This window comes from Camellia sinensis, chromosome 5 (assembly GCF_055761805.1).
Source record: "Camellia sinensis isolate YWXY chromosome 5, ASM5576180v1, whole genome shotgun sequence".
NCBI classification, from domain to species: domain Eukaryota; kingdom Viridiplantae; phylum Streptophyta; class Magnoliopsida; order Ericales; family Theaceae; genus Camellia; species Camellia sinensis.
The window spans coordinates 180176697-180200899 of NC_138965.1; the positions used below are offsets into that span (position 1 = coordinate 180176697).

The 24203-nt window shown below is 37.8% G+C and overlaps 1 protein-coding gene and 1 pseudogene across 1 annotated transcript; one reads left to right on the forward strand and one right to left on the reverse strand.

Annotated features, from left to right (window-relative positions):
• Positions 1-1116: 1116 nt before the first annotated feature.
• LOC114298228 (binding partner of ACD11 1-like) lies at positions 1117-14292 on the forward strand (annotated as a pseudogene).
• Positions 14293-15189: 897 nt separating this feature from the next.
• On the reverse strand, positions 15190-17304 carry LOC145791918 (uncharacterized). Its single transcript, XM_082872374.1, has 4 exons — positions 16873-17304; positions 16500-16737; positions 15688-16087; positions 15190-15595 (listed from the first exon to the last, which is right to left on the reverse strand). The coding sequence occupies exons 1-4, from the start codon at positions 17302-17304 to the stop codon at positions 15190-15192; spliced, it is 1476 nt and encodes a 491-aa protein (XP_082728500.1).
• Positions 17305-24203: the final 6899 nt, after the last annotated feature.

The following is a 24203-nucleotide window of genomic DNA, read 5'->3' on the forward strand; positions in this document are numbered from 1 at the left end:
AGGTTTTGTTGTTATAGCCATTAATGTTGAATTAAAAATTAATGAGCACTTATTAATTTCTCTATTTGCTTTGACTGCTCTATCATGATATGAATCTAAACATGTCAAATAAAAGTTTTTCTCTCAGTTGAATATCCTCTAAGCTCTCTCTCTTGAATTACACCTATTTTCAATACAGCACCATATACATTACAAGCACTCAACTGCCTACTTTGTCGATTGAACTCACAAATCAAAATGTTGAAAGAAATCTTTGTGGCGACTGAACTTCCTCGACGCATGAGAACTAAAACCGACAATGCCTCCTCCACTCTTCTTACGACACAAAGTGGTCAAATGACATTGTTGAAAGTGATATTCTTCAGGGCATATGCAATCTCAACCATCAACTTCACTAACATCACCACCCGAACTACCAACTTCACTGCCACCGAACTCCATTACCGTCACCATGAGCATTACCATCACCACCACCTTATAACACCAAACCCACATTTTTTCACACCCAAGTTCCATTATTGCCACCATAAGCATTACTATCACCACCATCTTACAACACCAAACCCACCTTTTTCACAACCAAGTTCCATTACCGCCACCATGAGCATTACCATCACCACCACCTTACAACACCAAACCCACCGCCATCACTGGACCGCTACCACCACCATCACCAGTTCCATTACTACCTAGAATCATGTTCTACATCATGTTATAAGTGAAGAAGAAGAAGAAGAAGAAGAAGAATAAGGAAGATGGAGAAGAAAGAAACAAAAGATGAATGTTTTGAAATTAATTTTCAGACAATTTGCGACATACTAAAACTACCCATTACATGAAGAAGTGAGAAAGCAAGGTAGTGTAGGGCGAAGTAGGAAGTGAGGTGAAGAGAATGGTGAAAGAATGAAGTAGAACTGTCAAGAATTGAGAAAGATATAAAGTCCGAAAGATAGCTCGAAGAAAATTCGAAAACGAGAAAAAAAGTCTTATTTTTTTTATCAACTTTCGGAGCTCCGATAGCATTCAAAAAGAGGAAGAATGAGACGTGTGAGATGTGATACGAAAACTAGACCGTAAGTTGAATCCAGCGACGTAAAAATGAGGTGAAACAGAGTTATGACGAAAGAGATAGAAGGGCTTGAAGTGGTGGCTGGTGGTAGTGGTTTGCTGGTAAGAAAATGGTGGATCTGCATCTTTCTTTTGAAATTTGGAACCAAAATGTGATTTTTTTAACTTTTTCCGTTTCAAATCTGACGGCATGGGCAAAATTGATAGTGACTTAAATAGTATAAGGGTACGTATGAAAATAAGAGTAGTCTAGAGATCATTGAAAATCATGACAAAATATAAGGATAAAAATGAAATAATCTCAGAAAAAGATACATATATATTCTTGCTGTCCAAACAGGGTACATCGCGAACTTCCCGTGAAATTCTATCCTTGCCTACGTGGAGTTTGTTACAAAATCACCAGACATCTCTCTCTTCCTCACTAACGCATTCCATTTCAGTTTTAATCTTCTACCCACAAATCCCTCTCTCTCTCTCTCTCTCTCTCTCTCTTTCTCTCGATTCGGGCTTCTAATATTTTGTGAATTCCTTGGGCAATCTTCAAATGTGGGTACGTCTTCGTCTTCTCAATGGACTCTTGGTTTTCATAAATTAGATTAGATAGATAAAAATAAAGATAAAAAATAAAAAAAGAGGTTCTCTAGATCCATTGTTTCTGTAAAGACTATCGTTTTTTAAGATTGTGTATTGAATCAGATCAGATGCTGTTGGGTATACCTCCTTATTGGAGTGTGGGACCCAATTGGTTTATTAAAAGAGTTTGATTTAGTTTGGTATTAGTTATAATATATTTTTATGTAGTATATCTAATTTTGTGGAGACCCAATTCAATTTGGAAACAATTAAGGTTTTGATAAAAAAACCCTAGATTCATAATATGATTGGTATTATTTTTCCCAAGAAAAAAAGAGGGACAGCCGTGTGGCTTGGTGAAAAGGCAGCAATGGCTTAATATTGATTGACGTCAATTTGGTGGTTGTGTTCTTTGTTCTATATTGCTTGGAATATATCATTGGGGTTTTCAAACATTGGGTCACAGTGGATCTTCGGTTTGTTGTTCTGCTTCGGCTGATTTGGGTTATTATTTTGGGTCTTCTACAACTTTGGTTTTGAAGATTTTGGTTCATCTATTTGGTGAGGTATTTCCTCTTATTTATTTGTGATTATTTGGAATTCACCTAAGGGTGGTTTGTGAGACCATTCGTGTCTCGTTTGTAATCGTTTGGAAACCTTTTGGTTGATAGTGAAATCGGATTTCGATCCCGTGGACATACCTCACATTGAGGGAACTACGTAAAAATTCTTGTGTTGCTTTTGATTTAATTTTTCCACATTAGTTTTTATTCCCATTGATTGATTTACTTGTAGGGAATCACATATTTTCCCTAACAACTGGTATCAGAGCTTACGGTTTATTTGGGTCTATTTATTTGTGTAAATCAATGGAGGGGAATGTGGGTCATATGTCTAGCTTCAATGAAAGCAATTGGGCAACTTGGAAAACTAAAATGGAGGACCTATTATTTTGTAAACATTTGTATGGGCCTATTGAGGGAGATAGTGGCAAACCTGATGATATGAAAGATGATGAGTGGAAGAGGCTTAATCGAAAAGCCGTTGGTGTTATCCGTCAATGGATTGATGACAGTGTGTTTCATCATGTTGCTACTGAAACTTCAGCACATGATTTATGAAAAAAATTAGAGGGCCTTTATGATAGGAAATCAGCCACAAATAAATCTTTTCTGTTTCGTAAATTGGTTAATTTAAAATATAAAGAGGGCAGCCCTATTCCGGAACATCTGAATGAAATAAAGAGTATTGTTAACCAACTTGCTTCTATGAAAATTGTTTTTGATGATGAGTTACAGGCTTTGATGCTACTTAGTTCTTTGCCCAAAAGTTGGGAGGCTTTGGTTGTGACGGTTAGTAATTCGGCACCTGATGGAGTTGTCACAATGGACCAAGTCACTAGTAGCTTGTTAAATGAAGAAACTAGAAGAGAATCAGCGGGTTCCTCTCATTCGGAAGCATTTGTTGTAAGAGGCCGAAGCAAAACAAGGGGAAGGAGTAAGACTCCTCATGGTCGTGATCAAAGCCGTGACAAATCAAAAGATGGTTCTTTTTCAAAGAAAGACATTAAGTGTTATTATTGCCATGAAAAAGGGCACATGAAGCGGGAATGCCGAAAGCTCAAGAACGAAGAGAAAAGGCGTGACAAAAGTGTGGATAAGAAGCAAGAAGACACAACGGCAGTTACTACTGATGATCTCATGGTTGTTTGTAAAGATGATTGTATCAATTTTGTGGGCCAAGAGAGCAATTGGGTGATTGATTCCGGTGATTCTTTTCATGTGACTTCTCGAGTTGATTTCTTCACTACCTACACCAAAGGAGATTATGGTTCTGTTCGAATGGGTAATGAAAGTATGTCCAAGATTATTGGCATGGGTGATGTTTGCTTGGAAACAAATTTGGGTTGCAAGTTATTGCTTAAAGATGTGAGGCATGTTCCCGACATTCGCCTCAATTTGATCTCTACTGGGAAGCTAGATGATAAAGGCTTCAACAACAAATTTGGTGATGGAATATGGAAGCTCACAAAGGGTTCTTTGGTGGTGGCTAAGTGCAAGAAAACTCATACACTTTATTCGATGCAAGGAAAAATTTGTAAAGGTGTTGTCAATGCACTTCAAGATGATACTTCTACCGAATTGTGGCACAAGCGGCTTGGCCATATGAGTGAAAAGGGGCTGCAAGTTTTGTTCAAGAAAGAGCTTCTACCTGGTTTGAAAGGTACACATCTTAAAACTTGTGTTCATTGTTTGGCGGGTAAACAACATAGAGTTTCTTTTCATAAAAATATGGCTTCTAGAAAAAAAAATGTGTTGGAGTTGATTCATTCGGATGTTTGTGGTCATTTGAAAGTTAGAACACATAGTGGTGCACTTTATTTTGTTACTTTCATTGATGATTATTCAAGAAAAGTTTGAGCTTTTCTACTAAAAACTAAAAATCAAGTTCTAGAAGTATTTAAGCATTTTCAGGCCATGGTTGAAAGAGAAACATGGCAGAAATTGAAGTGCATCCGATCAAACAATGGTGGTGAATACATTGGGTCATTTAATGAGTATTGTCGCAGCCAAGGTATTCGGCACCAAAAGACAGTTAAGAAGACTCCTCAACAAAATGGGGTTGCCAAGAGGATGAACCGTACCATTGTGAAAAGAACAAGGTGTTTGCTTTCACAAGCTAAATTGCCAAGATCTTTTTGGGGTGAGGCAATGAAGACAGCGATTGGTGTGATCAATTTGTCTCATTCCTATCCTTTGAATGGTGATGTTCCAAAAAGAGTTTGGACTGGAAAAGATGTGTCTTATGAGCACTTGAGAGTGTTTGGTTGCCGAGCTTTTGTTCACATTCCAAAGGATGAGAGGTCCAAGCTTGATAGTAAGTGTAACAACCCTCACTTTACCCTAGTCATGCTTGCATGTATTTACACAATCTTGTCTTGTTAAGTTACATTTTGCAAACCTTGATTTGTTCTGCACAAGTATTTCTTGCATGCTTTGTTCCTTGCTTTATGTGAGCTTAGCTGAGGTCACCCTAAGCCTAGGTCGCACCTTTGAACCTCTTACGCGTAGTACTATCTTGGAACCACTTTGGTTGACCTTCCCTTCCACCCTGGCGTCTTAGCCGAGATGTCATCTAGGCCGAGATGTTACCACCTAGGCGTCCTAGATCTTGATCCTTGCACCTAGTGGTCTTGTTTTGGACCGGTATAACCTAGGCCGAGGTGTGGCATATCTAGGCTAAGGTGTGGCACATTTGGACCATGCGTTATCCATCCTGGCCGAGATCATTGGGATCCATTTTACCTGAACCGATGTTTTAACCCGAGATCTCTCCTTGTCAGAACGCCCATACCACCTTGCTTGTTTTACACACTTTGTCATACCTTTTTGTCTTGTCTTTCAGTCACCTTTTTAAGGAAACCCAATCCGGTGCTACCACGTGTCCCAGCAGAGGGTTAAGTCTGCTGGCAGTAGAGAAAACATATCATTTTGTATCCCATCTTTGTCTTTTAGAGAGAGAGACTCTAGGAAAAAGAAGAAGTTTTAGAGTGAGAGAGTAGACTTTCAAGCTTGATCTTCACACCTTGAGCCGTTAGATTCGTGTTTTAAGGTTAGAATCTTGATTTGCTCTTGTTATTCTTATTGTTCATCTACCTGCATTGCATGATCGAGCATGATCCATAAGCCATGCATTGATTTAAAGTTTGGTTTTAGAAAGAGAAAATGGTATTCTTGTGTTCTTGAAAGAAAAACCATGTTTTGATCCGGAAGTTTGTAACAAGTGCTTTTGTGTTTGTTTCCACGAAATCTTCAAGTATGAGTACCCAGGTCCATGTTTTCAAACTCATTTCATGAAAACACAGATTTTGAATAAAGAAGATATGATTTTAGCATTTCATGTTCATGTTCTTCAAGAGGGAAACCCAGATTTTCCCAGACTTCTTTTCCTTGAATGTGGTCGTCGGGAACACACCTCGGCCAAGAGGTGTAGGACCTCGGCCAAGACCTGGTTAGTGCCCGGCATGTTTTCCTGAGATGGAAAGGCAGTGTTGTAACTCCCAGCATGTTTTGCTTTGTTTTGACTTGGTTTTGAAAGAAATGCCGAGATCATTCCCTGCCATGTAAAGCTTATTTTGAGAATGCATTTCATATCCATCTTTGAGCATTCCTTCTTGTCCTCTTGGAGTGCATTCAATAGACCTTGCCATGTGTTGTAGGATTTGGACCCTTGCTTTGACCCCAGCATCCGAAGAACTAAGTGAGTGGTATTTTTAATAAAGTTATGTTATAACGTTTTGATAAAGCTTTGTTTTGCCTTGTTGGAAAAGTATTTGTTAAGCATGAATGATTATCTCTATTTTGTGTATCAAGTATTACCTTTGTTTTGGGATGACATTCTTGGAAAGTCCGTACGTGCTAGTGGACTCTAAGCTTTTGTAGCACAAGTCCGTACGTGCTAGGGGACTCTAAGCTTTTGTAGCAGAAATCCGTACGTGCTAGGGGACTTTAAAATTTTGTAGCACAAGTCCTTACGTGCTAGAGGACTCTAAGCTTTTGTAGCACCTTTGTTAACGTCATCCCTTGTATTATTAATGCTAGTGAGCATCCCTTGAAGCTTTGAAAGATTTGATAGATGAACTTGATTTGCCCCTTGATTTTGTACAAGTTATTATATGTATTGTCTTGACAAGTATCTCGGATGTCAATCATGCAAACCTTTATTTCCAATATCATTCACTGAGTATCCAAGCTCACCCTCTCTATATATATATGTAGGTGATGAGCAAGAAGGCGGTGACGCCTAGATGTGTTTTGCCGATGTGTTTTTGGATTCGTGTTTTGCAACATCTTGAAGATTATACTTCTTGGCTTTGTATTTCATTTCTTTTGTATTTGTCGGCTTGAGAAGCCTTTTGATCAAGATGTAAAATTCGTACTTTATTTTATTTGTATCCAAGCTGTAAGACTATGATATGATGCATGCCATTCCATTTAATCTATGCACCGCTCTTATGGACTACTTAGTTTTAAATTTATTGCTTCTGCACTTGTAAGCCCCATATGTATACTCTGATTGTGTGTGAATCTTGTAAGTTGGCCTTGGGTAATCTCGAATTACTAGCCATCATGGCACCATTCTACTAGGGGCGGGATGGGGTCGTGACCGAAGCTGAATATATTGCCATTACAGAAGCTTGCAAAGAAGAGTTATGGTTGAAATTTTTTTTGCAAGAGTTGGGCTTAAAGCAAAAAAAGTATGTGCTTTATTGTGATGGTCAAAGTGCTATTCACTTGAGTAAAAATTCTACTTTTCATTCGAGATCGAAACACATTGATGTGAGATACCATTGGATTCGTGATGTGTTAGATTCGAAATTGTTACAACTCGAAAAGATTCACACAGATGATAATATTTCAGATATGTTGACAAAGACTTTGTCGAGGGACAAACATTTGAAGTGTCGAACTTTGGCGGGTATGATTGATGTCTCCACCTAAGTCGGTAGGGGGAGAATTGTTGGGTATACCTCCTTATTGGAGTGTGGGACCCAATTAGTTTATTAAAAGAGTTTGATTTAGTTTGGCATTAGTTATAATATATTTTTATATATTATATCTAATTTTGTGAAGACCCAATTCAATTTGGAAACAATTAAGGTTTTGATAAAAAAAACCCTAGATTCACAATATGATTGGTATTATTTTTTCCAAGAAAAAAAGAGGGGTAGCCGTGTGGCTTGGTGAAAAGGCAGTAGTGGCTTAATATTGATTGACATCAATTTGGTGGTTGTGTGCTTTGTTCTATATTGCTTGGAATATATCATTGGGGTTTTCAAACATTGGGTCACAGTGGATCTTCGGCTTGTTGTTCTGCTTCGGTTGATTTGGGTTATTATTTTGGGTCTTCTACAACTTTGGTTTTGAAGATTTTGGTTCATCTATTTGGTGAGGTCTTTCCTCTTGTTTATTTGTGATTATTTGAAATTCACCTAAGGGTGGTTTGTGAGACCATTCGTGTCTCGTTTGTAATCGTTTGGAAACCTTTTGGTTGATAGTGGAATCGGATTTCGATCCCGTGGACGTACCTCACATTGAGGGAACCACGTAAAAATTCTTGTGTTGTTTTTTATTTAATTTTTCCGCATTAGTTTTTATTCCCATTGATTGATTTACTTGTGGGGAATCACATATTTTCCCTAACAGATGCTTTGTTCCTCTATTGTAAATATGTATATGTTGCTGTAAATGGTTTTGGTAACTTGAAAAGTTTTGTGCTGTGGATGAACAAGAATTAAGGGCTAATTTTGAATTCTTCTAGAATGTAGTTATCCACTTTGACATGACATCTCTTTGGTATTTCTTTATTTTGTAACCTTATTCATTCATTCTTATCAAAATTGAATTAATTTTTTTTCCTTCTTTGAAATTGAAGAGAGCCATTAAGTTTCAATGTTGTTTTGTGAAGTATTTTTGAGGAAAAAAAATATCGATTTGCTAGTTGTTGATGGGAGTAAAAGGAAAATCGAAAATGTATGATCTATGATTTCCTTGGCATATATAGAACCTATGAAGTATATGCATGGGTATGGGATATGGGATACAGATACATACAACAAAATTTAAAACAACAGCATACGTGTACGACTATGATATGTTAAAAAATAATTTATAATTTTTAGTATTATATATTATACACAGCCTCGAAGAATAGTGAAATACCTTTCTTTAGTATTATATATATATTTTTTTAATGAAATACCATTTCCTTGTAATTCCCAAAAGTTCTCAAATTGTTACCATTTCCAAGATGAGCAAAAGAACTCACCAAAGTAGAATTCCAAATTCACAATTATGACTCTTTAAGAAAGCTCATAACCAGTGTTTAAAAATTCGACCACCATTGGTTTTGCCTATTCCCGATACTGCTATCTGCTTCTTTAGCAAGGAGAAGTAAATTTACAATGTGATGGGCCGTTACGGTATCACTTTAGACAACAAATTGTTTTAAAAGATTTATTTATTTATCAGTTGTTTTGTCCCTTCCAATCTTTTTTGTTTCTCAGAAAACCGAGTGTAGGCCTTTGAAAAACTCTTACATCTGCAAGATTTAGTCTTCAAATCTGTAACTTTGGTCTCTTGATCTTTAACCCAAAGTTGCCAAGCAAGGTAAGATTAAAAAAGAAAAAATCATTATTTTTTCAGCTGAATGTAGGTAGATTTTTTTAATGTTCAGCTTATATCTACCTTGTGTTAGGTTAGATTTGTTCAACAAAGATTGGATTCTACTCTCATCTATTCATTTTAGGCCCTAATTCTTGAAATCAAGTTATTATTAAGGTAAATGTTTTTCTTTTATTTCATTAGCATAAGGAATATGAATGAAATTATGGAATCTTAGAATGTTGGAACTGATTAGTATATCTAAGTGATTTACATATTGTAATTTTATTGTTTTTATTTTTTACAGTTTTTATTTTACTTTTTATTTGTATCTCATAATGCATGCTATCAACTTATTATGATATATAACTTTTCGAGGGCCTGCTCATATAACACCTAGCTTATTGATGAATTCAACCTTATATGTTACTTCTGTTAGTTCGCTACTAATCTCAAAAGTTCAAGTTGTGCGGAAAGAGGCCCAACAATGCATATTGAGCTCTCCGTCACCTTTCTCATGTGCAATCCCGTCTTGCATGTGGAGATGAAAACATCCTAACATGTGGAGAAACAAAATGCAAACAAGGAAACAAATGCATATAGAGAACTTGAACCTAAGACCTTTATTAACCTGCAGTTTGACACCTTATTAGACGATCACTAGTAGTCCCAAAAATTTAAGACCTTAGGAAAGGGGCCCAACAATCATTACTTTGCTCTCCAATACTATCACTTGGATTTATCTTTGAAAATGAATTTTCAGTTAGCCTTGATGCATCACTGCAGTATGTACTAAGCCTTGCAGTCTATCATGGTTACTTGCACTTTTTTACCCCTTTATGTCATTTTCAAGTATGGCTAGTTAGAGTGTTAATGTAAATCATGTATGATGTATTCACTTCCTATCGTGTCATTTACATGTAAGTTTGTGCACTTTTGTGTTATTTCTTCCCTAAGAAGAACCTAATTGGGTTTGTGATGTGCAGGTCCCCATGGATCATACCAATTCAAAGATTGGAACAGATGCACCAGCAAGTAGTACTCCAAACTGGACAATTAACATTTCAGATGTGAGGAAAATACTTACTAAAAGTGCACACTAGTTGGTGCTTATAAGAAGTTCTTTTTATTCATAAACTGGGCATCAGTGTGAATGACTAAACCATTAGTTGTTGCTTATAAGAACTGCTTTTTATTCATGAACTAGGTATCAGTGTGAATGACTACACTTTGTCTTCGAATTCCTATATTCGGATATATTTTGCATCTCTTTAAGAACAACAACAATAATAGTGGTAATGGTAGTAATAATTTTATGTCACCAAGATGATGAAAGAATTTTGGACTTTGTTGAAGTGACTGAGATTTTGTCTTGCATGAATCTATTATCTGCCAGTTTAACCAGCTTTGATTTCTTTAGATTTTGTTTTGCAAGTGGCAAGAACCACGCTGCATTCAAAATTCAGTTAATGCAATTTGAATATTTCTTTTCCGTAATCACAATTTCATAGTGATTACATGTACTTAGCTATTCTTTTACTCTCTTTATTATTATTATTATTATTATTATTATTATTATTATTATTATTATTATTATTATTATTATTATTTTATTTTTATAGGTAAGAACAGTTAAGGCCAGTAATATCTCACTAGCTACGTCTGAGAAGGATATCAAGGAATTCTTCTCTTTTTTTGGTGATATCCAGTATGTTGAAATGCAAAGGTCAGCTCTCTTGACTTACCCAGTGTTAAATTTCTTACATAATCAATGCTCAATAGAGTTTGTGGCACATTCTGCAGGGAAACTGAAACATCTCACCTTGCATACGTTACCTTCAAGGAATCACAGGGAGCAGATACAGCTATGCTTTTGACAGTATGTCAATCAAGGTTCTGAAAAGTGGTTGTGGTCGCTGTAATGGTGGCGGTGGCGCAGTTGCTGTTGTGGGGTGTAATGGTCATAGCATAACGGTTGCGGTAACCGGAACCGTGAATTTTTTTATTTTTTGCATAATTTGAAAAAAAGCTACCGATACGCATATTTTTTTTTTCCATGATCATATTTATTGGATTTTAAAATAAATATGGATCAATTTTTGTAAATTTTTAAGTATGGTCCAATATATTTCATATTTTTAAATCACTATAAACTGGGTTTTTACATTTTATTTTAATAATTAATGACTTTATATTATACAAAAAATCAATCACTAACTATTATATATAAGATAAACAATGGCAAAAGTAAGAGAATAAATAAGAGCCTAAATATATATATATATATATTTTAGTCAAGCCAAATAGATAATGACCACACTTATTATTATTATTATTATTATTATTATTATTATTATTATTATTATTATTATTATTATTATTATTATTATTATTATTATCAAACAATATATAGATAGACACACACAAACAAAATGGTTAAGTGCTAGCAGCTGAATAGAATAGCATAGGTCTTACAATTTCAACAAGTCAATAACATGTTCTACATCTTCCCTCTTTTCTATCTCTATCTCTTGCTCCTCCATCTTCCCTCTTCTCTTTCTATCCCTCTTTCCCTATTTTCAGCTTTTTTTTTTTGTTTGTGTTTTTTTGAAAGAAGAGTTCGGAACCGTTATGTAACGGTGCGTAACAAGCCGTTACGGTTGTTACGGCACCGTTACGACCGCCGCTACGGCCGTCACGACCGCCGCTACGGCCGTCACACTTGTGAATCTCAATCACGCTGCAAAAGCGGCCGTAACGGGTGGCGGTAACCACCACAACCGTTATGTAACGGCGTTACGTAACGGTTGCGTCCGCTTTTTAAAACCTTGATGTCAATTGATTTTCTATATCAGTCTTGATCTCAAATTTTTTCATTATTAATTTTTAAAATAAAAAGATTTTGGCTGAACGATGCAGTTCTATACAATGTTGTAGAAACCAAATGTATCAGGAAGGCATTAAACCCTAATGCATGAGACATATGCCTTTTATTTTGTAAAATTAGGAAATTTCTAAAATATTCAGTTTAATAAATATGAACTCAGAAAAATACAGAAAGAAAAGAAGATAACAACACTTTACTTTTGTACAAAAAGTTCAAAGTTAGGGCTCACTCCTTGGAATTTTTTTTGTCATGTGAACCGCAAGGTCTCACCTGAATAGTTTTTAAGCATCCTGATGGGAAGCTTGGATGTGTAAGCTTCCCAATCTTTAGAAATATTTTATATGCGAATGGGTGCCATTTTAAAATTTCTATTAACCCTTAGATTTATTTTATATTTTTATTTTTATATTTTTGGCCTTTTTGATTCAGGGATCCACAATAGCCAATCTTTCAGTCTCTATAACACGGGTTGAGAATTACCAGCTGACTTCTGATGCTCCTCCTCTAACCCCTGTAAGTACCACGGCTGTTAAAAATAATACTTTGGTATCTGTTTTTATAAAACTGTTCTATCTATTCATTCTGAAAATTTATAGATAATGTGAATGTAAAAGAAGTTGAATGGGCTAATGACAGGTAAATTGGTCATGGACCTACTTACTTGATCTTGAGGTCCACATTGTAGTTTTTTGGAAACCCTAGTCGCTTTACTCCTAGAAGGATATAAAACCAAAGAAAATTATCAGCGAACAAGAAAAATAATAATGATGATGACAATAACAACAAAATAAATAACTCTAAAAGAGAGAGATGAATGACATAGGAAAACTTCTCGATGATCAAGGTGTGATATGGCGGTAATTGTTCAAGATTGAAAACTCCCCTCCTTAGGCTGTGTTTGCTTGAAGGATTTGTAGAGAGAAAGGAAATAGGAAGGCAAAGTAAATAAAATAGAAATTGTATTTTTGTCACATTTCCCTTATTTTTTCCTTTCCCACCACTAATCCCCACTCAAATCCTAGTTCCAAACACAATCTTAATGTCACAGGTTTGCTAGTTGTTATTCATGTCTTGATGGTCAAAACCTTCTGCTGATTGCAACAACAACCAGAAACAGGTCAAACTCTCTGATGTTTTAATCAGTGAAGAAAACAAACTAGAAAACTTTGAAAGTGATTATACATTTGAAACCAGGTGAACTTATAAGGGGGGACACACATGTCCATTACTTGGAAAGACATGAAACATATTATAATTTTGAATAAAATAACTTGGAGGATATATTAATAAAAGAAAAAAAACAATATAGATTTATATGTATTAATCTCTCTTCCTTTAAACGTAGGAATTAGTATTATATTACATTTTTTTATTATCTTTAAATGGGATATTCATAAATATGTCATGTAATATATATATGAACCTATATATTTTGCATGTGTCCCTCATGTATCATGTTCTTCAGTTTTTGACACATGTCCGTGTTCATGTTCATGTCTATGGATCTTAGACACCCACCTTTTGGTGATTAAGAGAGGCAACCTTTAAGATAACCCATCTATTTAAAATGTACAGTTACAATTATTACCCATTACACTGGAATGAAACAACAGTATAAAAATAACCTACTTGTATAGATGCATATCAACCTGTGCCTTGTAGGTAACTGAAATCATGTATGAACCATTCATCTTTACGTGTAGCAAAGTAATTGAAATAAAATTAGTCACTATACATGTCCATTTTCTGTTAAACCAATGAAATATGTTATTTGAAATAAATTTAAACATGGACCTAAGACATCTGTAGGACTACTATGGTTTTGGTGGCACCTCATCACAATTCACATGTAATGGTAAGACTGAATCACATTGAGCCCCATGCAGATTTTCTTTTAAATGGAAAAAGTTAGATAAGAAGAAGAGAAATGTTGTTTGTTCTTTATACAAGATCCTCTTTGTATATGGTTTTTTTTTCTTTTCTTTTGTCTCTTATTTTTCCCTTTAGAATGAGACAAATCCAAGTCCCAGTGGTTCAGCTGTTGAAAAGGCTGAGGATGTGGTGAGCACCATGCTTGCCAAGGGCTTCATCTTAGGAAATGGTACCCTAAATATGGCAAAATCTTTTGATGAGCAGCACTACTTGACGGCAAATGCATCTGCTACAGTTGCTTCCATTGACCGCAATATGGGGTTTACTTAGAAGATAAGCATAGGAACAGCAGTGGTGAATAAAAAGGTGAGGGAGATGGATAAGAAGTTCCAAGTGACTGAAAAGACGAAATCTGCCTTTGCAGCTGCTGAGCAGAAGGTTAGCAATGCAGGGACTGCTATCATGAGCAATCCTGATGTATCAACAGGAGCTTCATGGTTTTCAAACGCATTCAGTGTGGTTACAAAGGCAGCTGAGGATGTCAGTACTAGGACATAGGAGAAAGTTGAAAAGGTTGAGGAGGAAAAGAAGGAGATTATTTTCAAGGATAGAGAAGCAATAGTTAACGACTTTGCTTGGGTTCATCTTGATGAGCCCTTAGCGGGAGAGCAGCTTGCAGTGGTTATTGCTAAGTCAGCTGATGACAATAATCCTGCAACCATATGATGCTGCAATCCTTTTTTCTTTTCCCTATAGAAACTTGGATTCCTCGATCTTTTTTGCTGTGTATGTGTGATATATGGGGAGCAAACAGGTTTTTTCTTTACTTCTCTATGCTCTAATAACACTAAGATTGTGTATATTATGTATATAGTATAATGTTTCTTTTAAGTCATTTTACTTAGAAAAATATTTTCCGACTAGCATTCTTTTGGTCCTATTTGTTTTCACGGATCTCGTTTCAAATAGAAAAATATTTTCCGACTAGGATTTCCTTCGGTTACTTCTTCTGAATAGGAGTTTGATCTCAAGTCAAGCTTATTCTTTTTGTTCTTGTGCTATTTTCCATCAATGATTTTTATTACCCTGTTCATTATTTCATCTGAAGCTTATTTCTTGACAGAAAGAGCAGGGTTTGTGTTCACTAGAGACAAGTAAAGGAAGCAAAGTGTTTTCTTACTACAAATTCTCCATGGTTTCTTACCGGGATGCTCGGGTTCAAGTCTTGCCCTTCCACCAAGCAGCTTCCCCTTCCCCTATTTCCCTCCTATGTTTTTTTGGTCTGCAAAGAAAAAACCTTATTGATGAAAACAAGCATACATTACATATGAGCAAACATCAATAAAGAGAAGACAATGAGTAACAATAATCAAGCACCCCATCTTAATCCCAACTAGGTTGGCACCAAGAGGGACACTCGATCAAATGCAAGCTCGAAACAAAATGCTGGTGAGAAACCAACAAAACCAAAACTCATGTGCAACCAAAAGACTAGACAGAGCACCCATAGAACAATTAGATCATCCACTAAAACAACCAAAGCACCCAACAAAACAAGCAGCCAAAGCACCCAACAAAACAAGCAGCCAAAGCACCCACTAAGCAAAGCACCCAAACAATCAATCAGTCCATACCTCTGCAACTCCTCAGTTGCCTTGAACCAAATCTCAATTGCTGCAAATTGAAGACCACATCATTGACAGAAAATGGCAGCCCCATTGTGTTATATTTTAGCCATGAAGCAGTTCTAATTTTAATGATCTCCCAAAGTCCCTTGAAATCTGGATGAACTCCTTGGAACAGACACTCATTTCTGATCTTCCACATGGACCACATGAAAGTAAAAGGAATAGACTTCCATAACCTCCTTTCAAATCTTTTAAAATTTATACCATCCCACCACTCCAAAAGACCTCCAATAGACCCAGGTATAGCCCAAGACAAATTCCACCAATCCAGAATTTCAGACCACAGCTTCCAAACCAAATGGCAGTGAAGAAGAATGTGATTAATAGATTCCACTGCATTCCTACAAAATGGACAAAGATTGTTAACATTAGAACCAGAACTCCTATTCTCTGAAGGTATTATGTTGTTTTCACTCTTCCTTTTCAAGCCAACCAACCAAAAAGCTTAATTTTTGGAGGAGCATCATTTCCCCACAGCAGTTTGGCAATACTGATATGTGGACCATGATTAAGCTCACATCTTCTCCTAGAAGATGAAACTGAGAAAGATCCAGACATATCAGCAGTCCACCTAACCTGATCATCTATATTGACCCTTAAATTGGGAACGCCATTCAACACCTCAATCAGTCTTCTGACCTCCTCCTCTTCCCAAGCTCTTAAAGGTCTTTTGAATGAGAAATTCCACTCCCCTGCTGCTTCTTTGGTTTGAGCCAAAAGCTTTAATATCCCATCTTTAGTCTCAGATAAACTGAAAAGCCTAGGAAAGACATCCTTCAACTTTGCATTCATCAACCATGTATCCCACCAAAAAAGGATCCTCTCTCCATTTCCTACCACAAATTTTAAATTATTAACAAAAAAAGAATACAATTCAGAATTTTTTAGCACAGAGGATAAAATGTCTTGCCAAACTATGGGCATCGAACTAGAGATTACCAAACATGGACTCCAACCACCACCTTCATGACCATATTTACTGCACGCAACACTTTTCCATAAAGAACCAGTCACAGAACCATATCGTCACCACCATTTTAATAACAAGCTCTCATTCAAATCTTTAATTCTCCCTAAACCCAGCCCTCCTTGCTTTTTAGACTTGGTAACTTCCATCCATTTCACTAGATGAACCTTTCTCTTTAACTCAGAATCCCCCCCATAGAAAGGCAGCTTGCAACCTCTCAATACTCTTTACCACTCCCTTTGGCATTTTGAAAATAGATAAATAATAGAAAGGCAAACTTGATAGAGCAGACTTGATGAGTGTCAATCTACCAGCAAAAGATAATAACTTCCTTTTCCATGATGATAGTTTCATCTTCACCTTATTCACAATAGGCTGCCATGTCTTCTTCCTCCTCGGATTGGCCCCCAAAGGTATCCCCGAATATTTTAACGGAAGTTTTTGCCAACCACAGTTGAGTAATGAGGCATAATACTGAACAATCTCATATTCTACTCCAACCCCACAGACAACACTCTTATGGAAATTAATTTTTAAACCTGACAATAATTCAAAACATCTTAGTATCCTTTTTATTGAGAGAATATCCTCTTCATCAGCCTCACAAAGAATTATGGTATCGTCAGCAAATTAGATGTGAGAAATACTAACCGCTTGTCTGCCAACCGAAGCTCCTTTAATCAGACCCTTATCTTTTGCCCTTAATAACAATAAGTTTAAACCTTCTACTACAATTGAGAAGAGAAATGGTGAAAGAGGATCCCCTTGCCTAAGCCTTTTCTCAGGTGAAAACTCCTCTGTAGGTGATCCATTTACCAACACAGATAATCTTATTGATGAGATACAAGTTTTAATCCACTTCAACCACTTCTCACCAAAACCAAAATTAGACATCATAGACAGTAGAAATTCCCAATTGACTGAGTCAAAGGCTTTTTGAAAGTCAAGTTTCAGAATTATATCTTTCTTCTTCGATTTCCTCCAACCATCCACCACCTCATTAACTATTAAGACTCCATCCAGAATATATCTGCCCTCTAAAAAGGCAGATTGGACCTCACCAATGATCTCAGGAAGTACCATTTGATCCTTCGTGCAAGTACTTTTGCCAACACCTTGTAAGTTGAATTGATAAGACTAATGGGTCTGTAATCTGTTAAATCAGAAGGGTATCTTTTTTAGGAATAAGGGCTATAAAGGAATTATTGATGCCTTTAACCAGTTTACCATTCAAATGAAACTCCTTTAGGAGTTGGACAAAATCTTTCTTCATGAATTTCCAACACTTTTGGATGCATGCCATATTGAAGCCATCTGGTCCCGGCGCTTTGCTTCCGCCACATTCCTTTACAACTAACCAAATTTCATCCTCAGAAAACTCGGCGTCTAACACCTCTTCAACCTTAATCCTGCTAAAAGTTTTGAAGTCCCCTGAGAGTTTAGGTCTGTTCACCCAAGTTTCAGAAAACAGCTTGGAAAAGAACCTACATACTTCCTGTTTGATTGCAATTGGATCTTCAATTTTGACCCCATTTACATGTACAGAGTCCAGTAGGTTTTTACATCTCCTCCTACTGGCACATATGTGAAAGAATCTAGTGTTCTTGTCCCCCATTTGAGTCCAATCCAATCTGGATTTTTGAAACCATAATGAGTCCTTCCTCTTCCTCAATTTCCACACCAAGTCCTTGACTTCCCTTCTTCTTTTATGTTCAAATTCATCTAAATCCCTTTTTTCTGCCTCTAGATCAAAGCTATGAAGATCCTCCTCAGCTTGATTAAGTCAATGATCCACATTCCCCAAATCCTCCTGATTCCACAATTTTAGTTTGTGCTTCAAGGCTGTGAACTTATTCCTCAATTTGTACCCAGCCCATCCCTGATCTTGGACCTCAGACCAAACTACTGCTGCTATTTGCTTGAAATTAGGATGCATAGACCAAGCATTAATGAATCAGAATGGCTTTGGACGCCAGTCCCTAGCATCTTCTCTAACTGTTAAATTTAATGTATAAAGAGAAATAGAGAGACTGTTAGAATTAATGTATAGAGAAATAGAGAGAGAATAAATTGTATGTGATGATTGTTTTATGTTATGTACATGGTTGGTCTCCTTTATATAGGAGATGTGGGTGGAGAGTAGGTGTAGTGGAGTAGGTGGAGTAGGTGGAGTTGTGTAGTGGAGTAGGTGAAGTGGAGTAGTTTTAACAGCCCCCCGCAAACTCAAGGAGGAGAGACACAAATCAACTTGAGTTTGGAAAGAGTAACAAAATAAGAAAATAGACTAATACATAAAATAAAAGAGGATAGGAGACACTGTATGGTCGTGTCAGACCGTTAGTGAAGACACTGTATGGTTGTGTCAGACCGTTGTAGGAGCTAACCGGAATCAATGTCGGGACAGTTTATGGGGTCATGTCGGACCATTGTAGAGGCTAACCGGAATTAATGTTGGGACAGTTTATGGGGTCATGTCGGACCGTTATAGGAACTAACCGGAATCAATGTCGGGACAGTTTACGGGGTCATGTCGGACCGTTGGAGAAGCTAACCGGAATCAATGTCGGGACAGTTTATGGGGTCATGTCGGACCGATGTAGAAGATACTTTATGATTGTGTATATAGGCTGCCCAAAAGATATACATGTAGATATATATCGAGCCCTCAAAAGTCGCACCCTCAAAAGGCGCGCCCACTTTAGCAAAAGCCGTGCCCGACAGAAATCATCGAGCGGCGAGCCATCAAAATTTGTGCCGGACACGCGGCGAGGCACGTGATCGACAGAGTGTCGTGTCGTCCGCGTTGTCATTGTCTATATAAACCAATGCGGAGGCTGTGTAAACCAAACCAGTCTGAAACCTCTGAACATTTTCATCCTGAAACACTCTGTAACCAACCCTTTCTAACATTACCAGTCGGAAATCGCTGCTTCTCTGAAACACTCAGCAACCTAAAACATGGCCTCTTCTTCCTGTTCAGCTACCCAGAACATGGCCTCTTCTTCCCATGGTCTGCTCACCCTCTTTCCCGACCTCAACGAGTCCACAAGAGAGATAACCGGTGCGGTGGCCCTTGAACCTCAACCAAGCGCCCCTGGTTTTGCTCCGTTGACCTTTCCTATGCGGTCTGTGGAGCAAATAATGGCAGCGCAATCGGATATTGAGGCCAATCAGTATACATTGAAGTCATGTGTGGAGACCATGACTGCAGTCACAAACTTGTCGCACTGGCTTCAGAGTAGGACAAATGAGGTGCAGCAGTTAAACGCCCAACTGGCTCTGCTCCAGCGCATGTATAAGGATGCGCGAGCAGAAATATATGTACTAAAGGCCGAAAACAAGGAGCTGAAGCGAAAGGCCACCGTGATGTTCCGATTTGGAGGTCCGCCATATGCTGCAGTGGAGGAGCAGGGGGGAGTGAACGTGCTCGGTGGGTTAGGAAGTACTGAGGGAGGGCCATCAAGGGTCGCCCAAGACGAAGGCAAGAGGAAGAGACCGGCAGCAAAGTAGAGGAAGGGAAACGAAAAAATGTGTGGTTGTTTGATTGTTTGTTTGTTTTTTTTTTTTTTGGTGTGTGTGTGTGTTGGTGTAGAAATGTGATCGGGGTTGATCCCTATCATGAATAAAACGAGTTTTTTTTTTTTTTGTGCAAATCGTATGGCAGGAATGACATAATACGGAGCAGAAATAATAATGGAAAAAAAAGATTAAAAATAAAGTGAAATAAAAAAAGAAAGAAATAATAAGAATATATTTGAAATCAAAACGAGAGAGTGAGGGAAAAAGGAGATTGGTTCACGTGGGTTTCTTGGCCCACGGTTTTGTTAAAACCTGCAATGGTGTTTGGTATTTTTTTTTTTGGTTTAATAAAAATAATAATAATAATAATAATAATATATTAATGGCGAAAGCATGTGCCCTGGTGGGTTGGAAAGTGAAAAAATGAGAGAGAGAGAGTGGGGTACATGATGATGATGATGATGATAATAATAAAACGAATAAAAAAAAAATTGGTTTTGTGTAATGTTGTGGCTTTATTCAAAAAGTGAAAACTTTGTCCCTGAGTTGATAGAATTATGTATAGAGAGAGAAAGAGCAGCGGCACTGTTGGCCTGGCTAGAGAGAGAGCTCTGGCTGTGGGCAAGGTGGGTAATAGCTAACTGTGATATTCTGGTAGAATTCTCCAACGGCCTCTTTAATCCGTGAAGATGGCAGGCCTAGACTCTCAGATATCAACCTCAAGAGCCTCTGAGCGAGGACCTTCATACGATCACCATACTCTGCTACAACTTCCCTATAATTAGGAGGAAAGTGAGGCCAGCGATCGGGATTCCGGCGAGAAAGAGGCAAAGTATAATGACCGAAGTAATCTCTCCAATCCAACGCTGTATCATTGGATGAAACCAACAAACGGCTTCCATAGCCTTCAGAAGCAAACGAATTGGAATCGCAACAGTACCTGAGCTTCTCAGCCATTGGACACTCCTCGAAGAACAACACACCGACTCTCCTCATCTCGTTCAGCAATTGGATCGGAACACCATGGTTTGTCACGTGAAACGCACCCCAATCTTTGCAGGCTCGATCCAACTCCGCATGAAGGTTAGCCAAAATGACAACAACGGCATCAGATAAAGGATGTACATTTACCCATTCACCATCCTTGAGAACTTGGAGACCCCCAACATCATCTTGGATGAGAAGGGTAATGGCACCCATGTCTGAATGAGCTTGCAGACCAAGAGTGAGCTCTTGAAGGAGAACTGGTCCAAGAAAGAGGTCTTGGTCAGATCCAATTTTGGGTCTTGGGCTTGGAGGAGAGAGAAGAAGTGAGGGTTGTTGCAATTGTTGAAAGATCTCCGCCATGTATGGAAGCACAAAGAGGCTGAAGTACATAATTGAAACTGGCAAGGTTGATCTGAACAGGGCTTGTGCCTTCACTATGATGGAAGTCATGCAGAAATAGTTGGAAGATGAAAGGTCCGGCGGGCGGCCAAGGCGAGGCTGCCGCCCGCCGGTGAAGCGAAAATACTAGGTTCTTAACCTTGCTCTGATACCATGTTAAATTTAATGTATAAAGAGAAATAGAGAGACTGTTAGAATTAATGTATAGAGAAATAGAGAGAGAATAAATTGTATGTGATGATTGTTTTATGTTATGTACATGGTTGGTCTCCTTTATATAGGAGATGTGGGTGGAGAGTAGGTGTAGTGGAGTAGGTGGAGTAGGTGGAGTTGTGTAGTGGAGTAGGTGAAGTGGAGTAGTTTTAACACTAACCACTAATAGGCAATGATCGGAGACAATCCGAGGTAAGCCCCATAATTTGAAGTCAAACTTTTCTAACCATGCTGTCTCAAACAAGAACCTATCAATCCTAGTACATCTCCCCCCCTCTTGAGCATTGTTCCAAGTGTAGTTTCTTCCTAGCATAGGAATATCAGTCATCTCCAACTTCTCAATAAACTCATTAAAGTCAGACATGCCCTTATCCTTCCTTAAGAAGCCCTTTCTTTCCTTTATCACCCTAATCTCATTAAAATCACCCCCTATACACCAAGGATTTTTGAATGAGGATTTTAACCTGACAGTTGATTCCCATACTTTTCTCCTATTAGCAACCTCGTTTGGGGCATACATATTAATAATGACACAACCAAAAGAATTATTGAAAATACCTGAAAGAATGATGAGATTTCTATTGCTATAACAATCCTTCAGAGAGAAAATTTCAGGATTCCAAACCAAAAGTAATCCCCCTGCACATCCATCAGCATCTACCGCCATATAATCCATCATTTCCCAGGGCCAAATAGATCTAATCATCTCCTTATCCAAACAACTTCTTTTAGTCTCTTGAATCAGTAAGATGTCCACCTTCTTTTTTCCGGTCTTCCTAGACCTCTAATATTCCATGACATAATAATCATTAAAACTTTTTTTATGACACTGAATCACCTGCAAACTATCCATTAAGCTTGGAAAGCCTCAGCCCTATGGATGGCCCTATCAAGATCATGTTCTTCAAGTTCCATAATCTTATGAATTGTTTCCTCTTCATTCCTGCGATAGTCGATTCCCAATTCTTTGCCAATTTGTACTGTTATCTCAGTTTCTCTTCTCATTAGCCTTCTCCTACTCGATCTGCTGTTATGAGACAAAGATACTGAAGCTGCAGCTGCAGCTGCTGCTGCTGCTGCTGCTCTGATGAAGGCTCCTCTTTTGAAACTGTTTCCAGCTGGGATACGACAATGATTTCTTTTCTTTCCAATCTGGCCATGCCTCATAAAACTCCTCTCTCTTTCTTCTGTTATCTCCCTCTCCAGTCATGACTTTCCTTAAATTAGAAGAAGATGGACTCCCGCTTGAATTTTCATTAAACAACTGAGTTTGGACTGAATAAGTGAGGTCATTTTTCGATGGCCCACAAACTAACAAATCATCTTGGGCCTTCTTTAATACCACTTCCAAATTTATGCTGGGCCTAACACCTTCAGACCCACTAAGACTTATAATAAATCCAATCTTTTGAATGCTTCCACCTACTTCATTATTATCATCATTATTTGCTTTCCTGCAGAGCTGCTCCCTTTGCACGCTTGACTCATCCCTGAGCAAACTGCCACATTTTGCATTTCCTATACTGATGTCAGTTTCTTTTACTCCAGATTCCCATTCCACTCCCCTCTCATCAACCGACTGATTTTCCTTGGCACACGCAAATTTGGTTAACACTTTTGCCATTGTTAAATGCTCATCATCTTCCAAAGCAGTCATCCCTGCTCTTCCAAGAATCACATTACCACTACCACTAGATTCAAGTGAAGCACCATTCTGCTTTAAACCTTTACATTTGTAACAAAACATCTCTGAACAAGATGCTAAATCAACGTTTTCACACACTCTAACTGGGTACAAAAAACCCTTACATCTCAACATGACCACTTTATTAATAAAATCCATGCACCTTGTGAGAATTCTTATCCTACCACAATGAAAGGACTCTCCACTTAACGTGGCATCATCAAATTGAATTACCTCCCCCCAAGTTGCTCCGATGTCTCTGAACGTTTTCGTGTTCCACAAATTAAACGGAACACCGAAGCAACTAATCCAAATACATCTTTCTTGTTGGACATGAAAACCTGGCCTCCACTCTGTCATGGTATCACACCATTCAAAAATCCATTTCTTCAAACTGGTTTTGCCTTTCTGCATATCTTGCACAGTTTTGAAAGATAGCACTGCTAGTCTTCCCCCCTCCAGCTCGAACTTGCACATCCTTCTCTTCTCTCTTTTGAAATTCCTTCTTAAACTCCTCAAAATTGCCAAAAGACTTAAGTTTGACAATCAAACTTTCATAAAGCCAACCATTTCCAATTTCCTCTGCTTGTTAAGTCACCTCATTTCTTCTTTGATTATCCCCACTCTTTACTATATCAGCGAACGACGTCCCTTCTACCAACGGCTTCGGCGCCTAACTTTCATCTATTTGACTAACTCCATCGGCCTTCATAATTGGCTTTCTTTTTATCTCCATCCTCTGAACCTTGTTTTGATTCACTTTTTCAAAACCGGCTTTTTTGACTATCAGTTCTTTATTCTCCAACCAAATCCCGTTTGCTTTTTGGACAGCCACAGCCATAGAAACCCGACATCCATACCTAATAACAAACCCAAATCTTGACCCTGCTTGTTTCCTTCTCTTCATTGGAATGAAGACATCCTTGACTACCCCAAACTTTGTGAACAACATGAAAAGATCTTTTGAAGTCATGCTCTCTGGTAAATTATCCACGAAGATGGTGAAGATCTCATCTTCTTTACCTCCATAATCCAGTGCTCCCCTTCGAGTTCGAATAACAGGTCTCCAGCCTCCTTGCTCTGTCGCCCTTTCTCTCTCTCTAGAACCCATTTTCATCAGTCATACCAAAGTTTACTACAGTACTACTTAACTAGTCAAACTAATCTTTTTCCTATTTCC

What these genes read in the sequence shown, in the direction of transcription:
- LOC145791918 (XM_082872374.1), bottom strand. Translation starts at nt 17,304, where the DNA reads ATGGTACTTCCTGAGATCATTGGTGAGGTCCAATCTGCCTTTTTAGAG. An exon ending in CTTCGGTTGGCAGACAAGCG is followed by an intron (nt 16,738 to 16,872) that starts GTTAGTATTTCT and finishes AATTTCCATAAG; the next exon opens with AGTGTTGTCTGTGGGGTTGG. An exon ending in CATCAAGTCTGCTCTATCAA is followed by an intron (nt 16,088 to 16,499) that starts GTTTGCCTTTCT and finishes AATTTGTGGTAG; the next exon opens with GAAATGGAGAGAGGATCCTT.